This window comes from Oryctolagus cuniculus, chromosome 9, assembly GCF_051225735.1.
Source record: "Oryctolagus cuniculus isolate XC-2025 breed Fujian yellow rabbit chromosome 9, ASM5122573v1, whole genome shotgun sequence".
Classification (NCBI taxonomy): domain Eukaryota; kingdom Metazoa; phylum Chordata; class Mammalia; order Lagomorpha; family Leporidae; genus Oryctolagus; species Oryctolagus cuniculus.
Window position 1 is genome coordinate 96,567,844 of NC_142875.1, and position 22,220 is coordinate 96,590,063.

At 45.1% G+C, this 22,220-nt stretch overlaps 1 protein-coding gene and 1 long non-coding RNA gene across 2 annotated transcripts in view; one reads left to right on the forward strand and one right to left on the reverse strand.

The window, feature by feature from the left end:
• Nucleotides 1-559: 559 nt before the first annotated feature.
• LOC127492133 (uncharacterized) lies at nucleotides 560-22,132 on the forward strand. The gene is made up of 3 exons (XR_007921224.3): nucleotides 560-745; nucleotides 3,695-3,800; nucleotides 21,992-22,132. It is a non-coding gene; the product is annotated as an uncharacterized LOC127492133 (long non-coding RNA).
• LOC100358094 (phospholipid-transporting ATPase IB) overlaps nucleotides 5,535-22,220 on the reverse strand; it is a 148,627-nt gene continuing 131,941 nt past the window's right edge. The window contains exons 33-37 of the mRNA XM_070049180.2: nucleotides 22,070-22,177; nucleotides 18,645-18,733; nucleotides 11,868-11,966; nucleotides 9,729-9,790; nucleotides 5,535-5,956 (exon numbers count right to left, since the gene is read on the reverse strand). Coding sequence (XP_069905281.1) covers nucleotides 5,826-5,956; nucleotides 9,729-9,790; nucleotides 11,868-11,966; nucleotides 18,645-18,733; nucleotides 22,070-22,177 — 489 coding nt within the window. The 3' untranslated portion in view covers nucleotides 5,535-5,825. The remainder of the gene's footprint in view (nucleotides 5,957-9,728; nucleotides 9,791-11,867; nucleotides 11,967-18,644; nucleotides 18,734-22,069; nucleotides 22,178-22,220) is intronic.

A 22,220-nucleotide genomic window follows, 5' to 3' on the forward strand; every position in this document is an offset into this window, starting at 1 on the left:
GTCAGTCTCCACTCACTCCTCCTTCCTTGGGAGGACCCTGGCATACTAACCAGGGACCTACCTGCCAGGCTCAACAGCTCCCATCACACTGAATGACTTGAAAGTCATCAAAGGCGCTACTTTTCAGGGAACAACTTGAGTGACTGCTCATAACAGCTAGCAGAGCTTACCTTACGAAGCACGCTGACATAATCCCGTTGTGTTCAAAGGAAGGAGAAAGGGTTCCTCTTTGTTGATTAGTGCTGCTGGCCTGACTTTAATGAACCAAAAGAATTGGGAAGAGTGGGAGGGGAGCACTTCCTGTGAGTGTTTGCAGTATCCCCGGAGCAGGCAGATCATTCCCAAACACAAATGCCTCGCCTTTTTGATATGTGGCAGGTGCAGACAGCAGTCAGGAATCACCCTTCCCAGGATTAAACAGCACCTAAACCATCTTCCTACGCGTGTATAGGAATGCACCCAGGGATGGTTTCAGGAGCTGGAGAACAGTTAGTCCAGCCGGGCCGCCAGCAGAGGGCAGCACTCTCGCCACCTGCCACCCCCACCTCCACCCGCCACCTCCACCACCCTCCATTTCCTTCTTCAGTCACCGAAGCGAGCCCAGGGGGCTTCCTCGGCGCCCAGGGGCGCGGGGCTTCGAGCGCAGGGCGCAGCCACCGTGTCCGCACCAGATCCAGGGTTGGATCTACCTCCACATGGACTCGAGGACACTCCCGACAGTGAAAGAATTCAAGATGCTTTTGAGGTTTGTTTTCAGAGTCATGTTTCCTGGAAACGGGATCCCACGCCACCACCATCTAAGCGCACAGCTCAGCACAGCTGAGGGGCCAGGGATTCTGCCAGGAGCAGAGGGAGGCGGGCCGGGTCCCACCTCCGCGGGCAAAGCCGGGCGTGCGCTATGCTCCCAAGGCCGCGGGACCCGTTCCCACACTGTGCGTGTTGCTGCAAAACTCGGTAACGAACTCGAAACTGGGGGATCAGAGGATTCTGCAGGGCGAGGGGTTCCAGGCCCTGTGCCTGCGAGGTCCAGGCTGCGGGTGTAGGTGGTGTGCGAGGGTGGAGGGGTGAAGAACGTGCTCCGTGGTGCTCCATGTCTACAACAAATCCCGGGCCGGGGGCGCACGGTGACTGGCCGGCCGTTCCGGCCACTCTGCTCTTCAGTAGGTGGTCTGAAATGCTGGCGCTGGCGCGACTCACCTGCGCGCACCTGCACACACCTGGGCGCCTTCCCCAACCCGCCCACTATGGATGTAGCCCGCAGGGAAACCAGGGGGGCCGTCCCGGTTCGGCTGGCTTCCAGCACAGGCTCTTGGTTTGGCCAGGGCTCCTGGAATATCAGCCGTGTCCCCAGGCTGAGTTTCTGGGCCAAACCACCTGCAAAGCCTGCATGTTAAAGCCCCCAAGGGACCTTAGGTGTTTTAGGGACCGTGGCCATCTTGTTCTGCAGAAACAGAATTCTTGACAAATGCCTTGTCCAGAGCTATCTTAATTTTCTTGTCAAGAATTCTGTTTCTGCAGAACAAGATGGCCACGGTGCCCAAAACACCCAAGGTCCCCTGGGGGCCCTAACATGCAGGCCTTGCAGGTGGTTTTTGCTTTCTTTTAAAAATGTATCGATGGATTTGAAAGGGAGGGACACAGAGATTTTCCATCCGGGGATTTGCCTCCTCCAAGACGTCCACAACAACCCAGGCCCAGCCAGGCCCAGGCCAGGAACCAGGAGCTCCAAGTCTCCTACTTGAGTGGTGGGACTCAAAACAGATAGCAGAAACGAAACATTGTCAAGTAGTTTTAGAAAACTCTCTAGTTTAGGCTATTTATTTTTTTTATACGTGTTTTTTGTTGTTGTTGTTTTGGTTTGTTTGTTTGTTTTGACAGGCAGAGTGGACAGTGAGAGAGAGAGAGACAGAGAGAAAGGTCTTCCTTTTTCCGTTGATTCACCCCTCCAAATGGCCACAATGGCCGGCACACTGAGACCAGCGTACTGCACCGAACCAAAACCAGGAGCCAGGTGCTTCCTCCTGGTCTCCCATGTGGGTGCAGGGCCCAAGCACTTGGGCCATCCTCCACTGCCTTCCCAGGCCACAGCAGAGAGCTGGACTGGAAGAGGAGCAAGCGGGACAGAATCCGGCGCCTCGACCGAGACTAGAACCTGGGGTGCCAGTGCCACAGATGGAGGATTAGCCTAGTGAGCTGCGGCGCTGGCCCACTGTGGGCTAATTCTAACATTTTTATTATGATGTGTTTTCAGGTTGTGTGTAAGGGAGGGGTGTGTGTGTGTGTGTGTTGGGTTACTTGTGCTTCAATCATCATACTGGGAACATGTTCTGCCTTCATTGCAGCTCTAGACAGAGAAACTTATAGTACATGAGACTGCCTGATGTTGTCTCCTAGGTAACCAAGGGTCTTCATCTTCACTGGGTTTCACTCTACACGTGTAACTTAGCATCTATTTATTCCATGGTATCCCTCTGGAAATTAGTGCAACTCCTTTCTCAACAGTGTGCTACCTGGCAAAGCTGAGCTGCCTCCATCTCCCCAAATTCTCGTCTCATCTACTCAACTTTGAGAAAGGACTGTGTTTTACTTGAGTACCACTTCCCTGCACCGGGGGCCAAAAGCCACCTCTAGGCAGTAAGTCTGGGTAATGATATGAGATTACTCACTTTATTTCCATTCTCGAAGGAGTATCGTCCTGAGCTTTCCTTTGTCCACTGCGTGAAAATAGTCATTACATATATTTTTCCAATTTTCTAATCGTTCCAAGCAAGAGCACCAGTTCTGTATCAGTTAATACATTATAACTGAAAGTGGATTTCCCCTGGATTATTCTTCAAAGCAGCTTTATTGAGATTTAAATAACCAATTCATCCATGTAAAGTATATAATGCAGTGGATTTTAGTATATCCACAAATATCTGCAACCATCAGTTTTAAAACATCTTCATCACCCCAACAAGAAACCCTGTACACTCCCAGTGTTACTACTCCCTTACTCCCTTCTGACCTGAGCAGCCACTAATGTACTTTACATCACTGAAGATTCACTTATTCTGGACATTTTAACGAATGGCACATATTGCATGTGGCCTTTTGTAACTGGCTCTTTTCATTTACCATGATGCTGCAATTCAATGCAGGACTGATTCCTTGCATGGAGAGACTGTTTGGCTATCACTGTATGGATATACCACACTGCACTTGTCCTTTCTGGATTTTTTTAATGGGGAAAAATTTCTTATGTTTAGTGTCTTGTATTTTGTATTCCATTTTCCATCATCTTCACAATCTTTCATAACTTCTTGTTTTGTTAGCCAAAGAATATCCTGCAACTTCTACCTCACCATTCAAAGTACAATTGAATAATAAACTATCCACTGGGTTCTCATGAGCCACATTATCAGAGACATTCCTGATTTTTTAAAAAATATGAATTAGGTCTCCCTCCCCACAATGTTTTCCCTTGTTACTTTTTCTTTTCTTATAAAGACTTATTTATTTGAAATGCAGACTGACAGAGAGAGAGAGGAAGAGGCAGAGATAAGGAGAGATTTTCCATCTGCTAGTTTACTCCCAAAATGGCTGCAGTGGTCAGGGCTGGTCCAGGCTGAAACAAAAACCTAGAATTTCATCTGAGTCTCCCACATGGGTGTAGAGGCCCAAGCAGTTGTGCCATCTTCTGCTTCTTTCCCAGGTGCATTGGAGGGGAGCTGGATCAGAAATGGAACAGCTGGGATTCGAACTAGCACCCACATGGGATGCCGGCATTGCAAGCGGCACCACAACACCAACCCTAAGAAGTGAGAACTTTTAAAATCTGTTCTTTCTTATATGTCCCTGCTCTTTACATCTGAATGACACAAATTTGTCTCCAACTTTTAAAAATTATTTATTTACTTGAGAGAGAGAGAGAGAGAGACAGCATCCATCTGCTGGTTCCCTTCTCAAATGCCCACAACGACTGGGGTTGGGATTGAGAGATCAAAACTGGGAATGTACTCCAGGTAATTGATAACTGGTAATCAGGTAAGTGGTTGGGAGGCTCCAAAATACTCAGAGATCACCACTGCTTCCCAGGGTCTTCACTGGCAGGAAGCTGGAGTGGGGAGCAGGCGCCGGGAATCAAACCTTGGTACTTTGATGCATTACATGGGCATCTTTGACTCGATGCTCTTTGACTCCATTAGTCTCGATGCTCAGATTTGACTACAATGTTGAAATATACTTTGAAGATAAGCTGAGAACAGGCAAGTCAGTAGAGGGTAGAGGGAGCAGGGGGAGCAGGATAGCAGTCACTGGGCATAGGCTGAAATGCATCCTGTTGTGATTAACATTCTGCTATATTGAAGCAACATTCACTGGCTACGAAGGTTGGAATAAGCAAGTATGGTGGGTGACCAGTGCTTCAGTCTTGGATTCTGTATTATCCCAACCTGAATGGTGGTTGTAGCACCAGTGTGTGTTGGGGGCAGAGTTTGGCCAATGTTCAAGTTAGCCATAGTGTCCCAGATACTCCCCTGTGGGAGAGGGGATCAAGTACACTCAGAAAGGCTCAGGAGGGGCTCAGCATGAGTAGGTCTGCTGGAAGCACAGGAGCTGACTCTTCTGTGGCCTCCCCTGGTCTATGGCTGGTGCGCTGGCTCACACCCCCTTCTACCCCACAGACCTCTAAGCAGATAGGACTGTGGGCAACATCCCCATCAGTGGCCAGAAGTCAAAGATGGCAGCTTGACCGGCTGCTCCACATTGCCAGCCCCTCTCATTGCCTTTTCTTTCTTCAAACAGGTATCAGGTTGTTGGGGTTGATTTGATCAGAGCCGTCATTTTGGCAGGATAGAAAATAGAAGTAAGCCTTCAAGAATTCCTGCCCTTTGCTTCTACAACCGTGCTAAGTTGGATAGGGTTTGAGGAATGAGACTTTACCCTTTACCAGAGGAAGGATTTGAAAGACACTGGGGTGACGACATATTCCAAAAGAAGAGTGGTTCTCTGAGGGATGTGAGGCCACGAGTGCGAATCTATAGCTCGCACAGACACCTCCTAGAGCTGCCTAACTGAAAGGCAGCCTGTGTCCCAGTGGCCATCTGTATGGGCAGATGACAGAAGACAGATGGCGCTCTATGCTCTGTACCCTGTGAGACCCTGGGAAGCTGGGCCAGCCTGAGGCAGAGCTCCAAGGATGACCAAGGTTGAATTTCGCACTAGCTCTCTTGGGTGGAGGAATCAGAATGGACTTGAAATTGAAAATACAGGAAATCATGACATCTGTTAATTCTTGCACACTTGATTCTGAGGTCTGAGACGACACTCATTATGGGAGTTCATTGAAATTAAGAATATTGTGCAAAATCATAGAAACAGAATGTGACTCCAAGTGACAGGACATCCTCTCTAGAAAACCGTTTGATGTGTTGCCTCATGTCTCTAATCTGTGAGTTTGCACGACACAAAATATCTCCATGGTTCCTTTCCTGTTAGGCAACCTGATGACTTTTACCTCCCCCCACCCCAACAACAACTTGCACAAAAGCTTGTTTTAGTGAAACGTAACACTTTTAATTTTATACTTCAGATTGAACTGCTAAATAGCTAGAGAAAAAAATATATACATTCACAGCTACACAAAAACTATATGCATTAGGTAAAACATTGAAGAAGTTAACAAAAATCCAAAAGCATTCCCTCACTGTTTATCTTCCTGACTCTGTTGACATAAAAATAACAAACTACTCAGTCAAAGCCACGGAAGTGGCAGTGAGTGCCAGCTCGACTGACCAGTCTCAGTGAAGGGCATGGGGGTGCAGGACGCGCTGGTGACCGAAGTCTCACTCCAGGAAGATATCAGTGAAGGCAGCATTGGAACTCTGCTTGCTTTGGTTTCTACCGGGGTTGTAGGAACGGACTAGTTCTTCCTGGGTCATCACGGACTGCTCTGTTTGGGAAAAGGAATAGCCACCTGGAAGAGCAGAGACAGAGGAATCTGTTAAGGGCACACATGTCTGGTGAATGTCCTGGTGACAGAAATCAAGCTTCCGGCTGGACTGAGACACACTGGCCAGCCATCAGGGCAGACTGCATAGGCAAACTCACAGATCGAGTGAGGGTGTGGGATGGGCTTACAAATGGGACTATATTACAGCCTAGGGAGCCCCTTACAACAGTCTCCGTTTCTGGGCCCACAGTTGATCTGTGCAGGTTATCACCACGTGCTTTTTAAAGCTCGACCGAGGACCCTAAATGGCAGAGGTGCTGTCTGAACACTGCTGTCCTACAGGGTGCAGCCCGGCCGGGGCTGCTCACTCTGCTGCTTTGATCGTCTTCACTGCTTACTGAGGCTGAGTGGGCAGCGGCTCCTCTGTGGCTGAGCCCACTCTGTAGCTCCAGTAGTGGCCCTTGGGGTTCCTGACTTCCTTTCCATTCCAGAAGGGAGGAGCCAGGATATCTGAATCTTGAAACTCAGAAACACATTTGTGAGGCTGAAAATGTACTTAAGGACAACAGGCTATCTAGCTGGGAATGTTTTTGTCTTAAAAATCCAGCAGATTTAAATAGGTTTTTAAAGTGATCACTCAAGTTTACATAAATAATAAGGTCACCAAGAGAAATCTCCAGAGGAATTAATTAATTGACCAGTTCTGTATGCCTAGGAAGAACAGTCTGATAATCATTTCTATTTCTTTCTGTGTTTTTGTTTGTTTGTTTGTTTAGAGATTTATTTATTTGAGAGGCAGAGTTACAGGCAGAGAGGGAGAGACAGAGAGAAAGGTCTTCCATCTGCTGGTTCCCAAATGTCCACAATAGCTAGAGCTGAGCCAATCCAAAGCCTGGAGCCAAGAGCTTCTTCCGGGTCTCCCACATGGGTGCAGGGGCCCAAAGACTTAGGGCATCCTCTACTGCTTTCCCAGGCCATAGCAGAGAGCTGGATCAGAAGTGGAGCAACCAGGAATTGAACTGGCACCCATATGGGATGCTGACACTGCAGGCAGCTGCTTTATCTGCTACACCACAGCACCGGCTCCAAATAAATCATTTTATAAAGGGGGGTGGGGATTTGGGCTTTGACTCTGAGTGATGGATAGATTGCTATTGCAGGGTGTTGAGCCAAAAGCTGACGTGCCTGCTCTGCTGTAGGTTAAGTGGATCACAGTAACCCTGTAAGAAGGACTAGGGTGGAAGAGGAAGACCTGCTAGGAGGTATTGCAGTAGTGCGAACAAAAATGATGGTGGTTCAGACCAGAAGGCAGCAGTGGAGCGAGCAAGGGTCAGACTCAACATCATGTGAATGCAGCCAAGGCAACAGCCAATGCAACAGAAGGAAAGAGGAATTAAGAGTGACTCTCGGGACTTTGGCCTGAGCAGCTAGAAATATGCAGTTATCACCAATGGAGATGGGTACGGCTGCAGAAGGAGCAGGCTTGGTGGGTGAGGGGACCATGAGTTCATCAGGGACAGGTGAAGTTTGAAATACCTAAGACAACCAGTGGGAATGTTGAATGGGTGGCCGGACACTGGAATTTGGGATTTGAGAGAGAGGTGTGGGCTGGAAAAGAAATTTAAGTGTTAGCAACATCCCAGGGGGGTGGGATGAGATTATCAGTGGAGTGAATGTAGACAGAGGAAGGAAAAAAAATTTAAGAACAAATCCATGGGAGACTCAAATATTAAGAGACTGGGGAGCAAAGAAGGAAGTCAGCTGAAAATCAAAGACCTGCGAGATGCAACCCAGAGTGTGGCACACTGTAAGTACTGTGCCACCTGCTGCCGAGGGCTTGGCTGGCATGAGAAGAGTGGGCGATCAGATTTAGGGACATGAAGGTCACTGGTGACCTACACTGGAGCAGTGACAGCTGAACCATGGGAGCAGAAGCCTGAATGGAGCAGAATGTAGTGGAGAGGAGTTGGAGGAAATGGATACAGAAATTTTATCAAGAACTACCGCTACACGGGAGTGCCTGGGAAATGAAGCAGAATCTAACGGGCGATGTGCAGTCGGGGGAAAGCTCTGCTTTTGAAGACAACCTGCTGTGTATGCTGGTGAGAAGGGTTCGGTGGAGAGTGAAAAGCTGGTGACGCAGGCAACAGGAGTGGGTTGCCAGGCGATGTTCTTGAGCAGGCGCACTCAGGAGGACGGGCTTCTGGCAGGGTGTGCAGAGCAAAGGCCCGCACCCAGGTGCGAAGCCCGAGTTTGTGTGTGTGTGGCTGGCGGGTGAGGAGTGGTGTGGGGCCCTGGGAAGGTAGCTTCTCTCGTTTCATTTTCTCAGGGAAGTAGACATCGAGACCACTCCTTGGGAATGAGAATGAGGTAGAAGTGAACCCAAATCCTCAATACATCTGCTCTGCTTTGTCTTTTCTTGTCTGGGTTCATTTTTAATCTTCTGTAACGTTCCTCTATTTTTCCCTCTAAGGATGGGGAACAAGTGATGTGCTACTTGTAGAACAGGCTGAAAAGCGCTCTCTCTCTCTCCCTGCCTCCCTGTGTGTGTGTGTGTGTGTGTATAAGTGAGACAGGGAGGTAGGGAGGGAGAGAAATAGAAATCTATCCAAAGAAGTATACACTTCAGCAAGAAGAAAGAAAATACACAACAGGAGAACCTAAAATTTAAAAATTGTACAACTTTCAATGAACACCTTGGGAAAGAAAAATGAACAATTATGTCTCATTTCCAGCAAATACCAGCTATTCCTTTATTGATCATCTTTTTGTTGCATTTGTTTCCTTTCCCAGTGAAGCATTTAGTATTAACATCGCCAAATAAGGGTCACAAAAGGCCTTGCATCTAGGTACTTCAGGGATAGGCTTTTTATTAAAGGAGGGGAAATAAAACAACTTTAAAAAGACTTTGTGGCCAACCAAGCTTTGTCAACTTTTACATAAAAAAAGGAATATGGATGTTTTCTTTAGGTAAAAATGAGCTAGACTCAGATAGCCCTTTTCAGTATAAATGGGACATTGCAGATCTTCAAAATGTTGGGATTTTACATGAATGATTTTGTGATTTAGGCATGAGGGACCAGGAGTTATTTTCTTTCACATTCCACTGGCTTTAGGCCAAACATAGTAATTTTTTTAATGTAATTGATCCCTTCTCTTCAAAAACTATCCTACTTTTTAAAAGTAGATAAAGATACAAGTGTTTTCATTTTAGCTATTTTTTCTGCTTTTGGTACAATATGCATAATGTGAGCTTTGCCATGGTAACTCGGTGAGAGCACAGGTCAGTGGTGGTAAGCGCATTCACGTTTCAGGTGCAGCCGCCCCCTGCCCATCTCCACAGCCATTTCCACCTGCGACACTGCAGCTGTGTACAAGGGAACCTCGGAGAGCTTCTGAAAACAGAATGAAATGCTAAGTTTATGTTAGTGTGGAAAGTTAAAATCCATGCCTAGTTTTTCCATAACACATTTTCCATGAACTCGTTGAAGGCCTCTTCACATGCATGGATTTCACAACAACCACACCAGAATAAGCTCTCCTCTAACTCCATTCATAGAAGCGGCTGAGGCTCCTTGGCTGACTCACGAGAGCTCCCTGTTTCCCACCCAGCAGCCCTCAGCAGCACCGCCCCTGCCTGTCTCGGAATCTGACTGCTCTGGAACCCTACAGTGCGGGTCTTTTCGTGCCTGGCTGATTTCACGGAGCACGATGTCCTCCAGGGGAAGGCACTCATGCCTCTGGTTGAGCAGATGGGGTTTCAGTGTCTTGACCCGCTGGACGGCGTATTACTTACGTGGGGCACTGAGATCCACGGAGTTGTTCTCAAAGACCATGTCCAGACTCGCTGCCGTCGCCCTGGGAGTGAATCAACACAGCCTGACTTTAGTTCATTCAGACAATCTCAAAGGAATCGCTTTGGAAAAAAAACATTGAGTTGCAAGGTGAAAATTAAAAAAAAAAAAAAAGCCTTCAGATTTCGGGGGATATTCATGTATTAAAAAATAAAAACAAAATGTTTTGCAGACATGGTCAGCCCTGTGCTGCTTCTACACCAGTGTTTTCCCCTGAGCAATTCATAGAACTCTGCTCACCAGCCTTCGCCGGTAGTTACAGTGGACAGGAGGTCACCTTTTAGCCCTGGACATCCCAGAGCACTGTAGGTATTTTGGCCAATGTGTCTTACAAACTTTAGTCCCAGCCTCCTTTCCTATTGGCAAAGGGTAATGAGTGCTTCTTGGCCAGTGCAGTACACTAGGCTGGTTCAAGGCTCTTGGTCACATGTCAGGAAGGGTTAACCTTCGATCTAGGTGGCCCCTTCTGTAGCTCCCAAAGTGCACATTCAAGTGCAAGACTTTTTTCCACTCCAAGTACTGAGGTCATTTTATGAACTCGCTCCCTCCAAGACTGCCACTGCTGTGGGTGTAATTAGGAAAATCCAGTTAAAAGAATTTTTGTTACATTATACGCCCAAAGGTAGAGTTTTAAAACCCTCGTACCCCTGCAGTCTGGCCTGCTCTGTCTTCTCACTTCTTGAATGTCACCAGGCCCCCAGGAGACTTCGGCTGTATTGCATCTGCCATGTACCTTGGTATTTCCAGGAATTTGAGGGGCTTGGAGGTTGTGTGACAAACGGCAGCTGCTTTCAGAGATCACAACAGCCCCCTCACTGCCTGCGGGAAGAGCAGAGGTGCCCTACGGCCAGCTCTCCCTGCCTGACTCTCTTCCCGCTCCAAGGCTGGCCCATCAAGAGCCTCTGCCTCTGACCAGGCTGAGAACCTGCCCTTGGCATGCAGAGCACGCTTCCTCACTGCCTGGGGAAGAGAGAGAACAGTGAAGTATCTCAAAGCAGTCCAAAGAATCAGACGGGGGCTTTACTTTTGCTCATATAGCCACGAGCTGAAATGTAGTTCACTCGGGACTTTCTAGAACCCATTTATCCATTTCCACCCCCCCCCCCCCCACTTCTCCTTCTGTCACAGACAAACATGCATGGTTCAAAAATTTTAAAAATAAACATAAGGAAAATGTTAGTACTCCATTTTCCTTGCCCCCTCTCTGGTCCCTCACTTCCGTGCCTTCCTGGTAACCACTAGGATGAGATTTTTGGGTAATTTTTCCAGAAGTAAAAGTGATTATATACTTAATTGATCCTGGCCCTTTGCACACAGATTTGTATAGCATATATCATATTCTGTGTTTGATTTTTCCGCGTTACTGTGAAATCTACGCATAGCTTTTTCGCAGCATGCATTTCTCAGGAGCTTTTCGAAAAGCACTTGTGAGCAAAGAAAAGTTTTTGCACCAAAGTAAAATCTTTCAATTCCATTTTTCCCAGGAACTTTTCGCACTGTCCTCTTAGCTCCTTGTCTATGAACTGTTCATGTAAGCTGCCTATTTTTCTGTTGCTTGGTGTTTTTCTTGCTGATTTCTGGAATCATTTTCTTTCTTCGTTATCTGCATTCTCTTTTCTACATTTCTACTGTGCTTGCATCTTTTGTCTTGGTTTCTTTCACTGCGGTTCATTTTGTATATGATAAAGTGCACAGGTCCCAACAGCTCAGGGCTGTGAGTTTTGCCAGAGGTACTTCTTATCTACCCATCTCTCACCTCAAGAGAGAATCGTTTCCTTTATAAAATCTGAAATCTGCCTCCTGAAACTTCCCAGTCAAAACCTCAGCGGGTAGCAACTGCTCTGCTTTTTTTTTTTTTAAAAGCCACTTAAATGTGTATCTTCCTGGATCCTGTGTTCGCCTGTGTGGGGGAGAGGGGACCGCTCCACCAGCTCGGCCTCCAGGTCAGGATGCCTGGTCGACATGGACTTAGTCAGCTGGGGGCTCATTTACCGTGTGGAAGTTCCTGGGAGGAGAATGTGGCCCAAAGGGCAGGAAGAATGGGCTCCTCACAAAGGACATGATAAAGAGAACAACCTCACCTCCTTCCAGACATTTTAGAAATATCAACTTCCGGAACTCTGTTACGTTCCATCTCCCGCACTTCCTCGAGAAACGTTCTTCGGTAGGTGTTTCTCAGCCTGTGTCATGTGGGAGACAGAAAGGACAGAACACATGAGATTTGCACAGTGGCAGTGACCACGTTCTGCCCTCTCAGGCAACGGCTGACTCTCCTGGGGCTATAGCTGACGTGGTGGGGCACAGTGCGCCATGCACAGCCTCTGCGTGTGACCCTCTTGCTGTGGTCCTAGTAGCTGAGACGCATTCCCGGAGGGACACAGAGCCAAGCTGGGCAGTGCACAGCAGCCCCAACACGCTCGCCTACAGATCATCCAGGTGTGTGTACAGGCTTCAGCACAGCCCTGGCTGGCTCTGCAAGGCAAACCTGCCCGACTCCTGTCAGACCGTGAGTTCAAGATTCATAGGGCACTTAAATTAAATTATTATTAAAAGATAGGTTTATTTTAAGGCAAAAGAATTTTTTTGAAACCCATGCATAGTTTTTTTTTATTTCATCATATGCATTTCTCATGAACTTTCTGAAGACCTTCAGTAGCTTGATCTATCAGGGTTACTGAGAGTCTTGATGCTTAAGTTCTCGTTCAGCTGTGTGCAACTTCCTGTCCTTCCTTCCATCAGGCAGCCTGGGGCTGGCCGTGCCATTTACAGCCATTATAATGGCAGAGTGGAAGTCTCAGGTGGTGATGACTCAGGTGTGCAGACTCTTTGGCACATGCAAAGCGACCCACGTAGACATGCTTCTTTCCTTTGGCGAAGTATCCTCACTGGGGTCTGTATCTAGACTCAGGCATGCATCATTCATTCACCCGTGCATTCCTTAAATAGATTTCTCAATCTGCAATTCGTTGCCAACGCAACAAGACTCACTTCTACTTTCATGAAGATTCCAATGTACAGGGAGAGAGAGAGGACTGACGCATGACAAATGATGGATAGATGTCATGAAAGAGAACCTTAAGAGGTGCTGTGGCAGTGTGAGGAAGAGGTTGGAGCTTGTTGAGGGTATCAGCCAAGGCTCCTCTAAGGGAGTGGAATGGAGCTGGGGTCCAAAGGAGGCCTGCAGGAGGGCAGGGGAGAGCATTCCCAACAGGAAATACCATACTCAAAAACTACTTGGGGTGGTACGTGGGGAGATCAGAGGAGCCAGGAGAGAGGTGGCACTGAGCAGACCATTTCTGGTCATAAGAAGGATTTGGCCTTGATCCTGGGAGGAAGCACAGCAGAGGCATCTCGCAAGGGCAGCTTAAGGACTTCTGGCTTGCTGTGGCTATTTGTACTCCCATGCAAAAAGTGCAAATGAGTTAAGGATACCAGCTAGTTTACAAATGGTTTATGAATATTAAGTTGGGCAAAATGAGAGATAATGGAGAGAAAAGAGAGGGTTGGTGGGTTTGCAAGGACTAGAGAGATCAACAGTCAAATTTCAGAACAAAGAAGTCCAGAAATAGGATACCACACCCTTTAAGATAACTTTATCAAAAATTTAACAAGCATGGGCTAGCATCATGATGCAGCAGGTTAAGCTACCACCTGTGTTACTGACACCCCATATAAGTACCAGTTTGAGTCCTGGATGCTCCACTTCACATCCACCTCTCTACTAATGTGCCTGCAAAGGCAATGGAAGATGGCCCAAGAACTCGGGCCTCTGCCATACATGTGGGAGACCCAGATGGAGTTCCAGGCTCCTAGATTTGGCATGGCCCAGCCCTAGCCATGGTGGCATTTGGGGAGTGAACCCTTTCTTTCTCTCTATCTCAATCTGTAACTCTGTCTTTCAAATAAATAAATAAATCTCTTAAGAAAGTTAACAAGCCCAAACACTAATGCACACCCAAAGGAAAACACTCCCGTGTACCTAAGTGATCTTATTCTATTTCAGGAATTTTCTAAGCTGCTCCTCAAAAAAGGAAGCCATCTTCCTCTGTCCTATTGAATCATTCTACCAGAATTTTAACTTAAAGCCTGTAATATCACTCTGTTTATCTTTTGCAAATCTTTCTAATTAAATGAATGAACAACATATGGTTAATGAACACTTTACCATACACACTCTTCTCATGGTTGATCCCAAGACTTATCATCCAGACTTATCAGGGAATTACTGATAGAACACAACTCAACAAAAGAAAAGAGAAAGGAAAAGCAGCTAACAATATGTGCGTTAGGGCTTGGAAAAGAGAAGTGAGACTTTATATTAAGGGTTTAAAAACTCATGACTACTCCTCATGAAGACGTTCTACCTAGCATTCCTCCATCAAGAGCATTGTTGGACACCACAAGCCAAAGACAAGACAAGAATAGCTAAGGAGAACATTCTGGAAGGCGGCTGAAGTAGGGGCACAGGATGCACTACCTGTTTATCTGAAATGGATGGTTTTTGTTTTATGGAAAAAAAGTTTCAGAGCAAGGATAGACATAGGAATGGATTGCAAATAATAACATATGGTACACATTATTTATTCTTTTTCCACAGAATAAACTAAAATGCTATGTTATAGAGGCCATATACAAAATAAATGAATGAATTGCTAGATAAATAACACTCTATGGTAGACAACTTTTCTGAAGACTTTACATATATTAACCAATTCAATCCTAAGTGACTGTGTCACTTTCTCATTGATGAAGCTCCTTCAGGGAAGTCTTGGGATGGTAGTTCTGGCAACAGGTCCTTCAGAGGCAGGTTTGAAGTCTCCTCATAAGCAGCAAGAACATCTGTCCCACATGTGGATCAGCCACCCCGATTCTGCACGTGGCCCTGCTCTCCCAGGCCCTCCCCATCGCACCCCATCCAGAGCTGCACTTCCGTCCACCACTTCCTGGATGACTGCCCTGGGAGAGATGTGTTGCAAGCGCTTGCATACTTTTTCAGTAGCTGAAATACTCCTCATTTTCAATGGCGTTATCTTCCCGGTGAAATTGTACTTCATCTGTATTACCAAACACATAGGCATCTGTGGTCCGACAAAAAGGCAAGAAAAACCAAAAGCTTTAAAAGCCTCACTGCTATTTATACTTTCTTTTTTGAAAATGAGTATTTACCAGCTCATAGGAATTTATTTGTAATGGCAGGGCCAGCGCTATGGTGTAGTAGGTTAAGCCTTCGCCTGCAGTACTGGTATCCCATATGGATGCCAGTTCATGTCCCAGCTGCTCCTCTTCCAATCCAGCTCTCTGTTATGGCCTGGGAGAGCAGTGGAAGATGGCCCAAGTACTTGGACCCTGCACCCATGTGGGAGACCCAGAAGATGCTCTTGACTCCTGGCTTTGAGTCACCTCAGTTCCGGCTGTTGCAGCCAACTGGGGAGTGAACCAGCAGATGGAAGACCTCTCTCTGTAATTCTACCTCTCAAATAAATATTTAAATATATGTATATATACATATATATATATATTTGTAATGGCAACTTTGACATGCAGTAGAACTTAATTATTTTTAAAAAGTTAAACACAACTTCAAAGTGTGCCAAGATTTAAAATCTCAAGGTTCAAGATCGAAAGTGATGGCAATATTTAATTTAATGGCTATATACTTGAAGGTTACCAATACTTGCTATGACCCTCATTCCTTAAGTAATGATGTGCAGCACCTAGGCAATTATTTTGCTTCTCAGTAATAATTTTTTTAAAAGGAGATTTATTTATGGGGCCAGTGCTGTGGCATAATGGGTAAAGCCACCCATATGGGCGCCAGTTTAAGACCCAGCTGCTCCATTTCTGATACAGCTCTCTGCTATGGCCTGGGAAAGCAGCAGGAGATGGCCCAAGTGCAGAGCCCTTGCAGTTGCCCTTGCAGTTGCCCTTGCAGACCCGGAAGAAGCTCCTGGCTCCTGGCTTCTGGCTTCTGGCTCCTGGCTTTGGATCAGTGCAGCTCCAGCTGTTGCAGCCAATTAGGAAGTGAACCAGCATATGGAAGACCTCTCTCTCTCCCTCACTCTCTCTCTCTGTCTGTCTCTCTCTGCCTCTCCTTCTCTCTAACTATGACTTTCAAAACAAATAAATAAATCTTTAAAAAAAGAGATTTATTTATTTATTTATTATTTTTTATTTTTAAATGCAGAGTTACAGAGAGGCAGAGGCAAAGAGAAAGAGCTATTCCATCTGTTGGTTCACTCCGTAAATGGCCACAACAGCCACAGCTGGGCTGATCTGAAGCCAGGAGACAGGAGCTTCTTTTGGGTTTCCCAAGCAGGTGCAAGGGGGCCAAGCACTTGGGCCATCTTCTACTGCTTTCCCAGGCTATAGCAGAGAGCTGGATCGGAACTGGGGCAGCCAGCTCTCGAACCAGCATCCATATGAGATGCTGGCACTGCAGGTGGCGGCTTTACCCATTATACCACAGCAAAAGCCCCAGTAATTATTTCTAAAGTTAAATTGAAAAGCTTTCAGATAAGATGTAGTTTCAAATGTAATCTGGAATAATAATTAGGAAGAAAACATTTCATGTTTTCCGAAGTGAACATTTAACAGTAAATTAAATCATCCTTGGTTGAGTATATAATAGAAAACTTTCTGGAAATGAAACACATTTTAATTTCATTCAATGTAATAAAAATGATTTACACTCAGTGGGGAAATACAAGAATTATGGAATATTATGTTCTACTAGCAAAAGCAAGTATAGATTCAAGTAGGACCAATACCTAGTTTAACACAGAGACCTACACTCTGGTTTAGACATGAAACACTTGTCTTGAATTGGGAGCCTTCCATATATTCTAGTTTAGAAACAGCCCTGTCTCCCCAGGAGCCAGTCCCCAGAGCTGCCAGGCACACTTGGGTACAGGGTGAATGCCTTCTGGGCTGTGCATTCTTTAGCACCCAGAATAAAGGTGCCCAAATGATAGAACATGGTTGGTTAGGGGACATTTTTGGTTGTCATCATTTTAATGAACACAATCACAGATCTGTTAGGTCAAAGCTGGGTCCATAGCTCTTCAATACATTGGGAAGAATTCCTCCCTGAATGGAAAAGAAATTGTCGTGAAAGCAGACACGAATACGTTTCTGGAGGGGATGAGACCTGGGTCTATGAAGATACTCCAGGAATTGTGAACTCAGAGACCCTGACACTTGTTTACATTCCAAAGGGTGAGGAGCCTCGACCCTTCCCCTCCATTCCCCAGGGAGAGTTTGTTCAGGAGAAGGAGCAAAGCCTGCTGCACTCTGGGACAGCTGTTTGTCTCCGGCACACACTCCCAGGTTTGCGCTCTGCCCACCCTCTCCTGTGGGAACCTCGATTTCAGGGCCGTCCATCCTCCCTCACTGCATTGCCTCAGCAAGGGGAGCCCAAGTGCCGCTGCTGGGTGTGGGTAAGGCCCGTCTCTGCCTCCGAAACCTCATGCCTGCTTTCTGGACAACACAAATCAACACAGGTATTAAAGCCTCAGTACTGCCACCCCATCTGTTTCTGCTAACTTTGGTTGACGAGTTAATACCAACATAAAGATTTCTTCAAAAGATTTCCTAAACTGTCAGTCAAAACAGTGCTTCATGGAGGAATGAATGGACACACACACGCACGCACGCACACACACACACGCACACACAGAGGGGAAATGGAGAGAGTACGTGTTAGGGAACCTCATATGTCTGCCAGGAAAAAGTCAGTGTCCACTTTGGGGTTGGCAGATAATTATGCTTTCCTTGATCTACTGAAACATTAAGGAAGAATTGAACAAATGAAAAGCAAAATTAGTATTATTCCTCCCAGTATATTGTTAGAGATTTATACCATTTTAGAGCTTTGATGTACATATTATGAAATACATGCAATAATTCATAGTATAAATCAATTATTTCTAATTTAAAAAATTTCTATTTCATGGACCATTTTTCTATAACATTAGAGATTTCAAAAATCCCCAACTCTGTAATTTAAAGCATCTTTATTTATTTACTTTTTTTTTTTACAGTCTTTGGTTAAAAAAAATCCTGTAATCTAATCCAACAAAGTTTGGGAGAACTGTTTGAGAGATTCTTAATCTACTTTTTTGGAAAAATGAAGAGTGTTCTCTATTTAATATCTCCCTCCTATTGCTTATTTTATTATTCATTTTTAATATGTGATTCCATGGCATCAGGTTTTGATTCCTGTAGATTTAAGTGACATAAATCACATTTCTAAAAAGTAAAGAAATAGACCCATTTTCCAAAAATCCCAGAAAATTCCAAATTTCATAGCTGTCCCATGCATTTTTAAAAAAGATTTATTTATTTATTTGAAAGGCAGAGTTTCAGAGAGGTAGAGGCAGAGAGAGAGAGAAGGTCTTCCATCTGATGGTTCACTCCCCAAATGGCTGCAACAGCTGGAGCTGAGCCAGCCCGAAGCCAGGAGACAGGAGCTTGTTCTGGATCTCTCACATGGATACAGGGGCCCAAACACTTGGGCCATCTTCTACTGCTTTCCCAGGCCATAGCAGAGAGCTGGATAGGAAGTGAAGCAACTGGGACTCGAACCGATGCCCAGATAGGATGTTGGTACTGCAGGTGGCAGCTTTACCTACTACACCACAGCACCAGCCCCCTGTACCATGCATTTTGATTTCATATTTTTTATCCTCGTAAATTGATTTTTGGTCCATCATCAGAAAACATTTAAAGCAAACTTTAAAAGCCCTGTGGCATTTGATATTCACAAGGTGGTACTCAGCACTATTTGAATATACTTAGTTGGGAAAGGTAGTTAAGCATGACAATATAATTTTTGGCTAGCTCTCCATTTTTAAACTTACGATTTCCATAATACATTTTGAATCAGGCACACGGTAGGAACTATCAAAATACCCAGCCAGAAGAGTGGGCAAATCAGGACTAAATCGGCCTGCAAAGAAATAGAAATAGAGAGTGCTTAGAGAAGAATCTTTCTGTTTGTCAACATCAAATACCAATGCTGCCATCAGATTCCAACCCTTTCCAAACATGGAGAATCAAGAAGAGATACGAAGACAGCCACACACAACTGGAACTGCTAAATCAACCTAGTACACAAAACCTAAATATAATATCAGGTAACAATTTAATACCACATTCCATAAACAATGAGCCAAATAAATATACTGATCAAATAAGTTTCTAGCCCAAGAATGCAAGGATAGTTCAATATTATATTACTTAGCAACATACCCTTACTGCTAAACATTATCTTTCTGTTCTCCTGAGACTTCGCCATTCCCTTTGACAGATTAATTGGTGGCTGGCTGATCACTTTAGTTCAACTGTGACTTGAGACTGGGCAATGTTCCCTTTACCTCTAGGTCACCTTTGATTCTCCACATTTTTATTAACTGAGCACCTGTGTATTCTTTGGTGTCATACCTCTGGAAGGCCCTAAAGTCCGAGTCTCCTGAGTCTGATCAATACTCTGCTTTTTATTCTTTGGTTTTTTTTTTAATTTTATTTTATTTGTGTGAAAGGCAGAGTTATAGAGAGAGAGAAGAAGGGAGAGAGAGGGGTCTTCTTCCAGCTGGTTTACTCCCTACATGGACACAATGGCCAGGGTTGGGCCAGATAAAAACCAGGAGCCAGGAGCCCCCTTAGGGTCTCCTACATAAGTTCTGAGGCACAAGGACTTGGGAAAGCATTCTCTGCTGTTTTCTCAGGTGTATTAGCAGGAGCTGAATCAGAAATGGAGCAGCTGGGACTTGACCCAGTGCCCATATGGGATGCCTGCACTGCAGATGGTGACTTTACCCACTATGCCCAATGCAAGCCCCATAAAATAAATCTTGGAAAAAAAAGTACGAATTCTGGTGTTTGTTGATTTTCTCCATTGTACAATTGTTTTCTATTTCACTGACCTCTTTTTTTAATTTTTTAAATTATTTTGACAGGTAGAGTTATAGACAGTGAGAGAGAGAGACAGACAGAAAGGTCCTCCTTCCACTGGTTCACCCCTCAAATGGCTGCTACAGCTGGAGCTGCTCTGATCTGAAGCCAGGAGCCAGGTACTTCTTCCTGGTCTCCCATGAAGGTGCAGGAGCCTAAGCACTTGGGCCATCCTCCACTGCCCTCCCAGGCCACAGCAGAAAGCTGGACCAGAAGAGGGGCAGCAAGGACTAGAACCCGGCACCCATATGCGATGCCAGCACCACAGGCAGAGGATTAATCAAGTGAGCCTCGGTGCCGGCCTGTGACCTCTTATTTTTTAAAAACTATTTATTATTTGAAAGTCAGAGTTACAGAGTTGCAAAGAGAGAGAGAGAGGCCAGGGTTCTCAGGAGTTACTGAGTCACTAGGAAATGGATATAGACAGAAGAAGGAGAATCTGGTAAGGGATCAGCTCACATGGTCACGGTTGCTGAGAAGGCCTATGAAAGGTCATTTGTGGGCTGGAGATAGCGGGCTGCCAGGCGTGTGGTCTAGTTCAAGTCCAACAGGCTCAGGACCAGGGAAGCCATGGTTATTAGTTCAAGGCCGAAAGGCCAAGTGGCAGCAAGGCTGCTGGTGGAAGTCCTGGAGTCCAAGGACCAGGAACTGATGCCCACAGCAGGAGTGCAGTGTGTCCCGCTCTCACAGCAAGAGACCAGCTTGTCTTCTGCACTTATTCTCTGACTGCAGGGGGCTGGCTGGTCCCTACCACCTCCTCTATTCAGACCACACACTGATCTCATTTGGGCCTCTCCCAGACCCACCCAAAATAACACTTTTCCCGGTTTCTAAGTATTCTTTAATGCAGTCAGGTTTCACCATAAAATAAACCATCCCAAAAGAAATTTAGCAAGGAACTCTGGGCTTGCATTTTTTCACTTAGTCCCTGGCTGGGTTTGTACCAAGGTTACCTCTAGTTCTAGTAAAGTGGAATTCTGTGGCCCATTTTGTAAGCAGCATGGGGCTAATAATCCCCTAAACAGAAACAAAGTAGAATTTAAAAATACAAAAATAAATGTAAAAATCTAGCTAATATATAACCTCTGACATTTACACAATTAAAGAACAGTTTCCATATATTTTTAAAGTATTTGCAACGTAAAAAGATCTCTGTGAGTGAGATCCCAGTGGAAAGAACAGGTCTTCAAAGAAGGAGGTACCTTTCTCTGAAGGGAGGAGAGAACCTCCACTTTGACTATGACCTTGTCTAAATAAGATAAGAGTCGGAGAACTCAGAGGGCTTCCATAGCCTTGGAAACTCATGACTGGAGCATAGGGAGATTACTGATGCCATAGACAGGAGTGTCAATTGGTAAAGTCAACAACAGGAGTCACTGTGCACTTACTCCTCATGTAGGATCTCTGTCCTTAATGTGCTGTACATTGAGATTTAATGCTATAACGAGTACTCAAACAATATATTTCACTTTGTGTTTCTATGGGGGTGCAAACGGTTGAAATCTTTACTTAATGTATACTAAACTGATCTTCTGTTAAAAAAAAAGAGAAAAAAGAAATTCTCAATTCCCAACTTGACTCTCACTGGGATTAAACATGACAATAGGTCTGCTCTGATTTCATCATCATTTAAAAAAATCATCTATTATTTTTCACTTTATGTTTCTGTGTGGGAGCAAACTGTTGAAATCCTTACTTAATGTATACTAAGCTGATCTTCTGTATATTAAGATAATTGAAAATGAATCTTGATGTGAATGGAAGGGGAGAGGGAGTAGGAAAGGGGAGGGTTGTGGGTGGGAGGGACGGTATGGGGAGGAAGCCATTGTAATCCATAAGTCGTACTTTGGAAATTCATATTCATTAAATAAAAGTTAAAAAAATAAAGTATTTGCAACCTTATAGCATATACTGTATCTGAAACATTAAGTCACAGCTATTCTACTAAATTAAATATTTTAAATAATTATGTTTTCTTAGCTATTATGCTTGCATTATTACCAGTACTGAACAATCTGAGCACAAGACAAATCTAATTACAATATTAACTTAAATATTTTAGATGATTCTGATATTACAGCTTCTTGCATTATCAGTGAAAGATAAACATTTTAGAAAGAGTACACTTAGTTTGAAGTAATGAGATTTTAGGGAGGAAATAAATCTCTATTGACATTAAACCAGAATTTAGTTGGATCAACAGCTACTTATTGCATTGATTTTGTCTTGACTTCCCAAATTCTCCCGAAAATAGGTAACATCACCTTCTATAGTTAACAGACCTAAGTTTTCATGAGGCATGTCAATCACACTCACGGTTGGAAGAACTAACCTGTCCCACCATGTCAGAAGCAATGGGAAGGGTCGGCCAGAAGCGAGAATAAATTATGAAGAAGACCAGCCATATGGAGATGCTGCCCCAAATTGCCAGGTGACTAAACTGCAGACAGAGAGTGCCAGAGAGAAGAAAACACTTAACACCA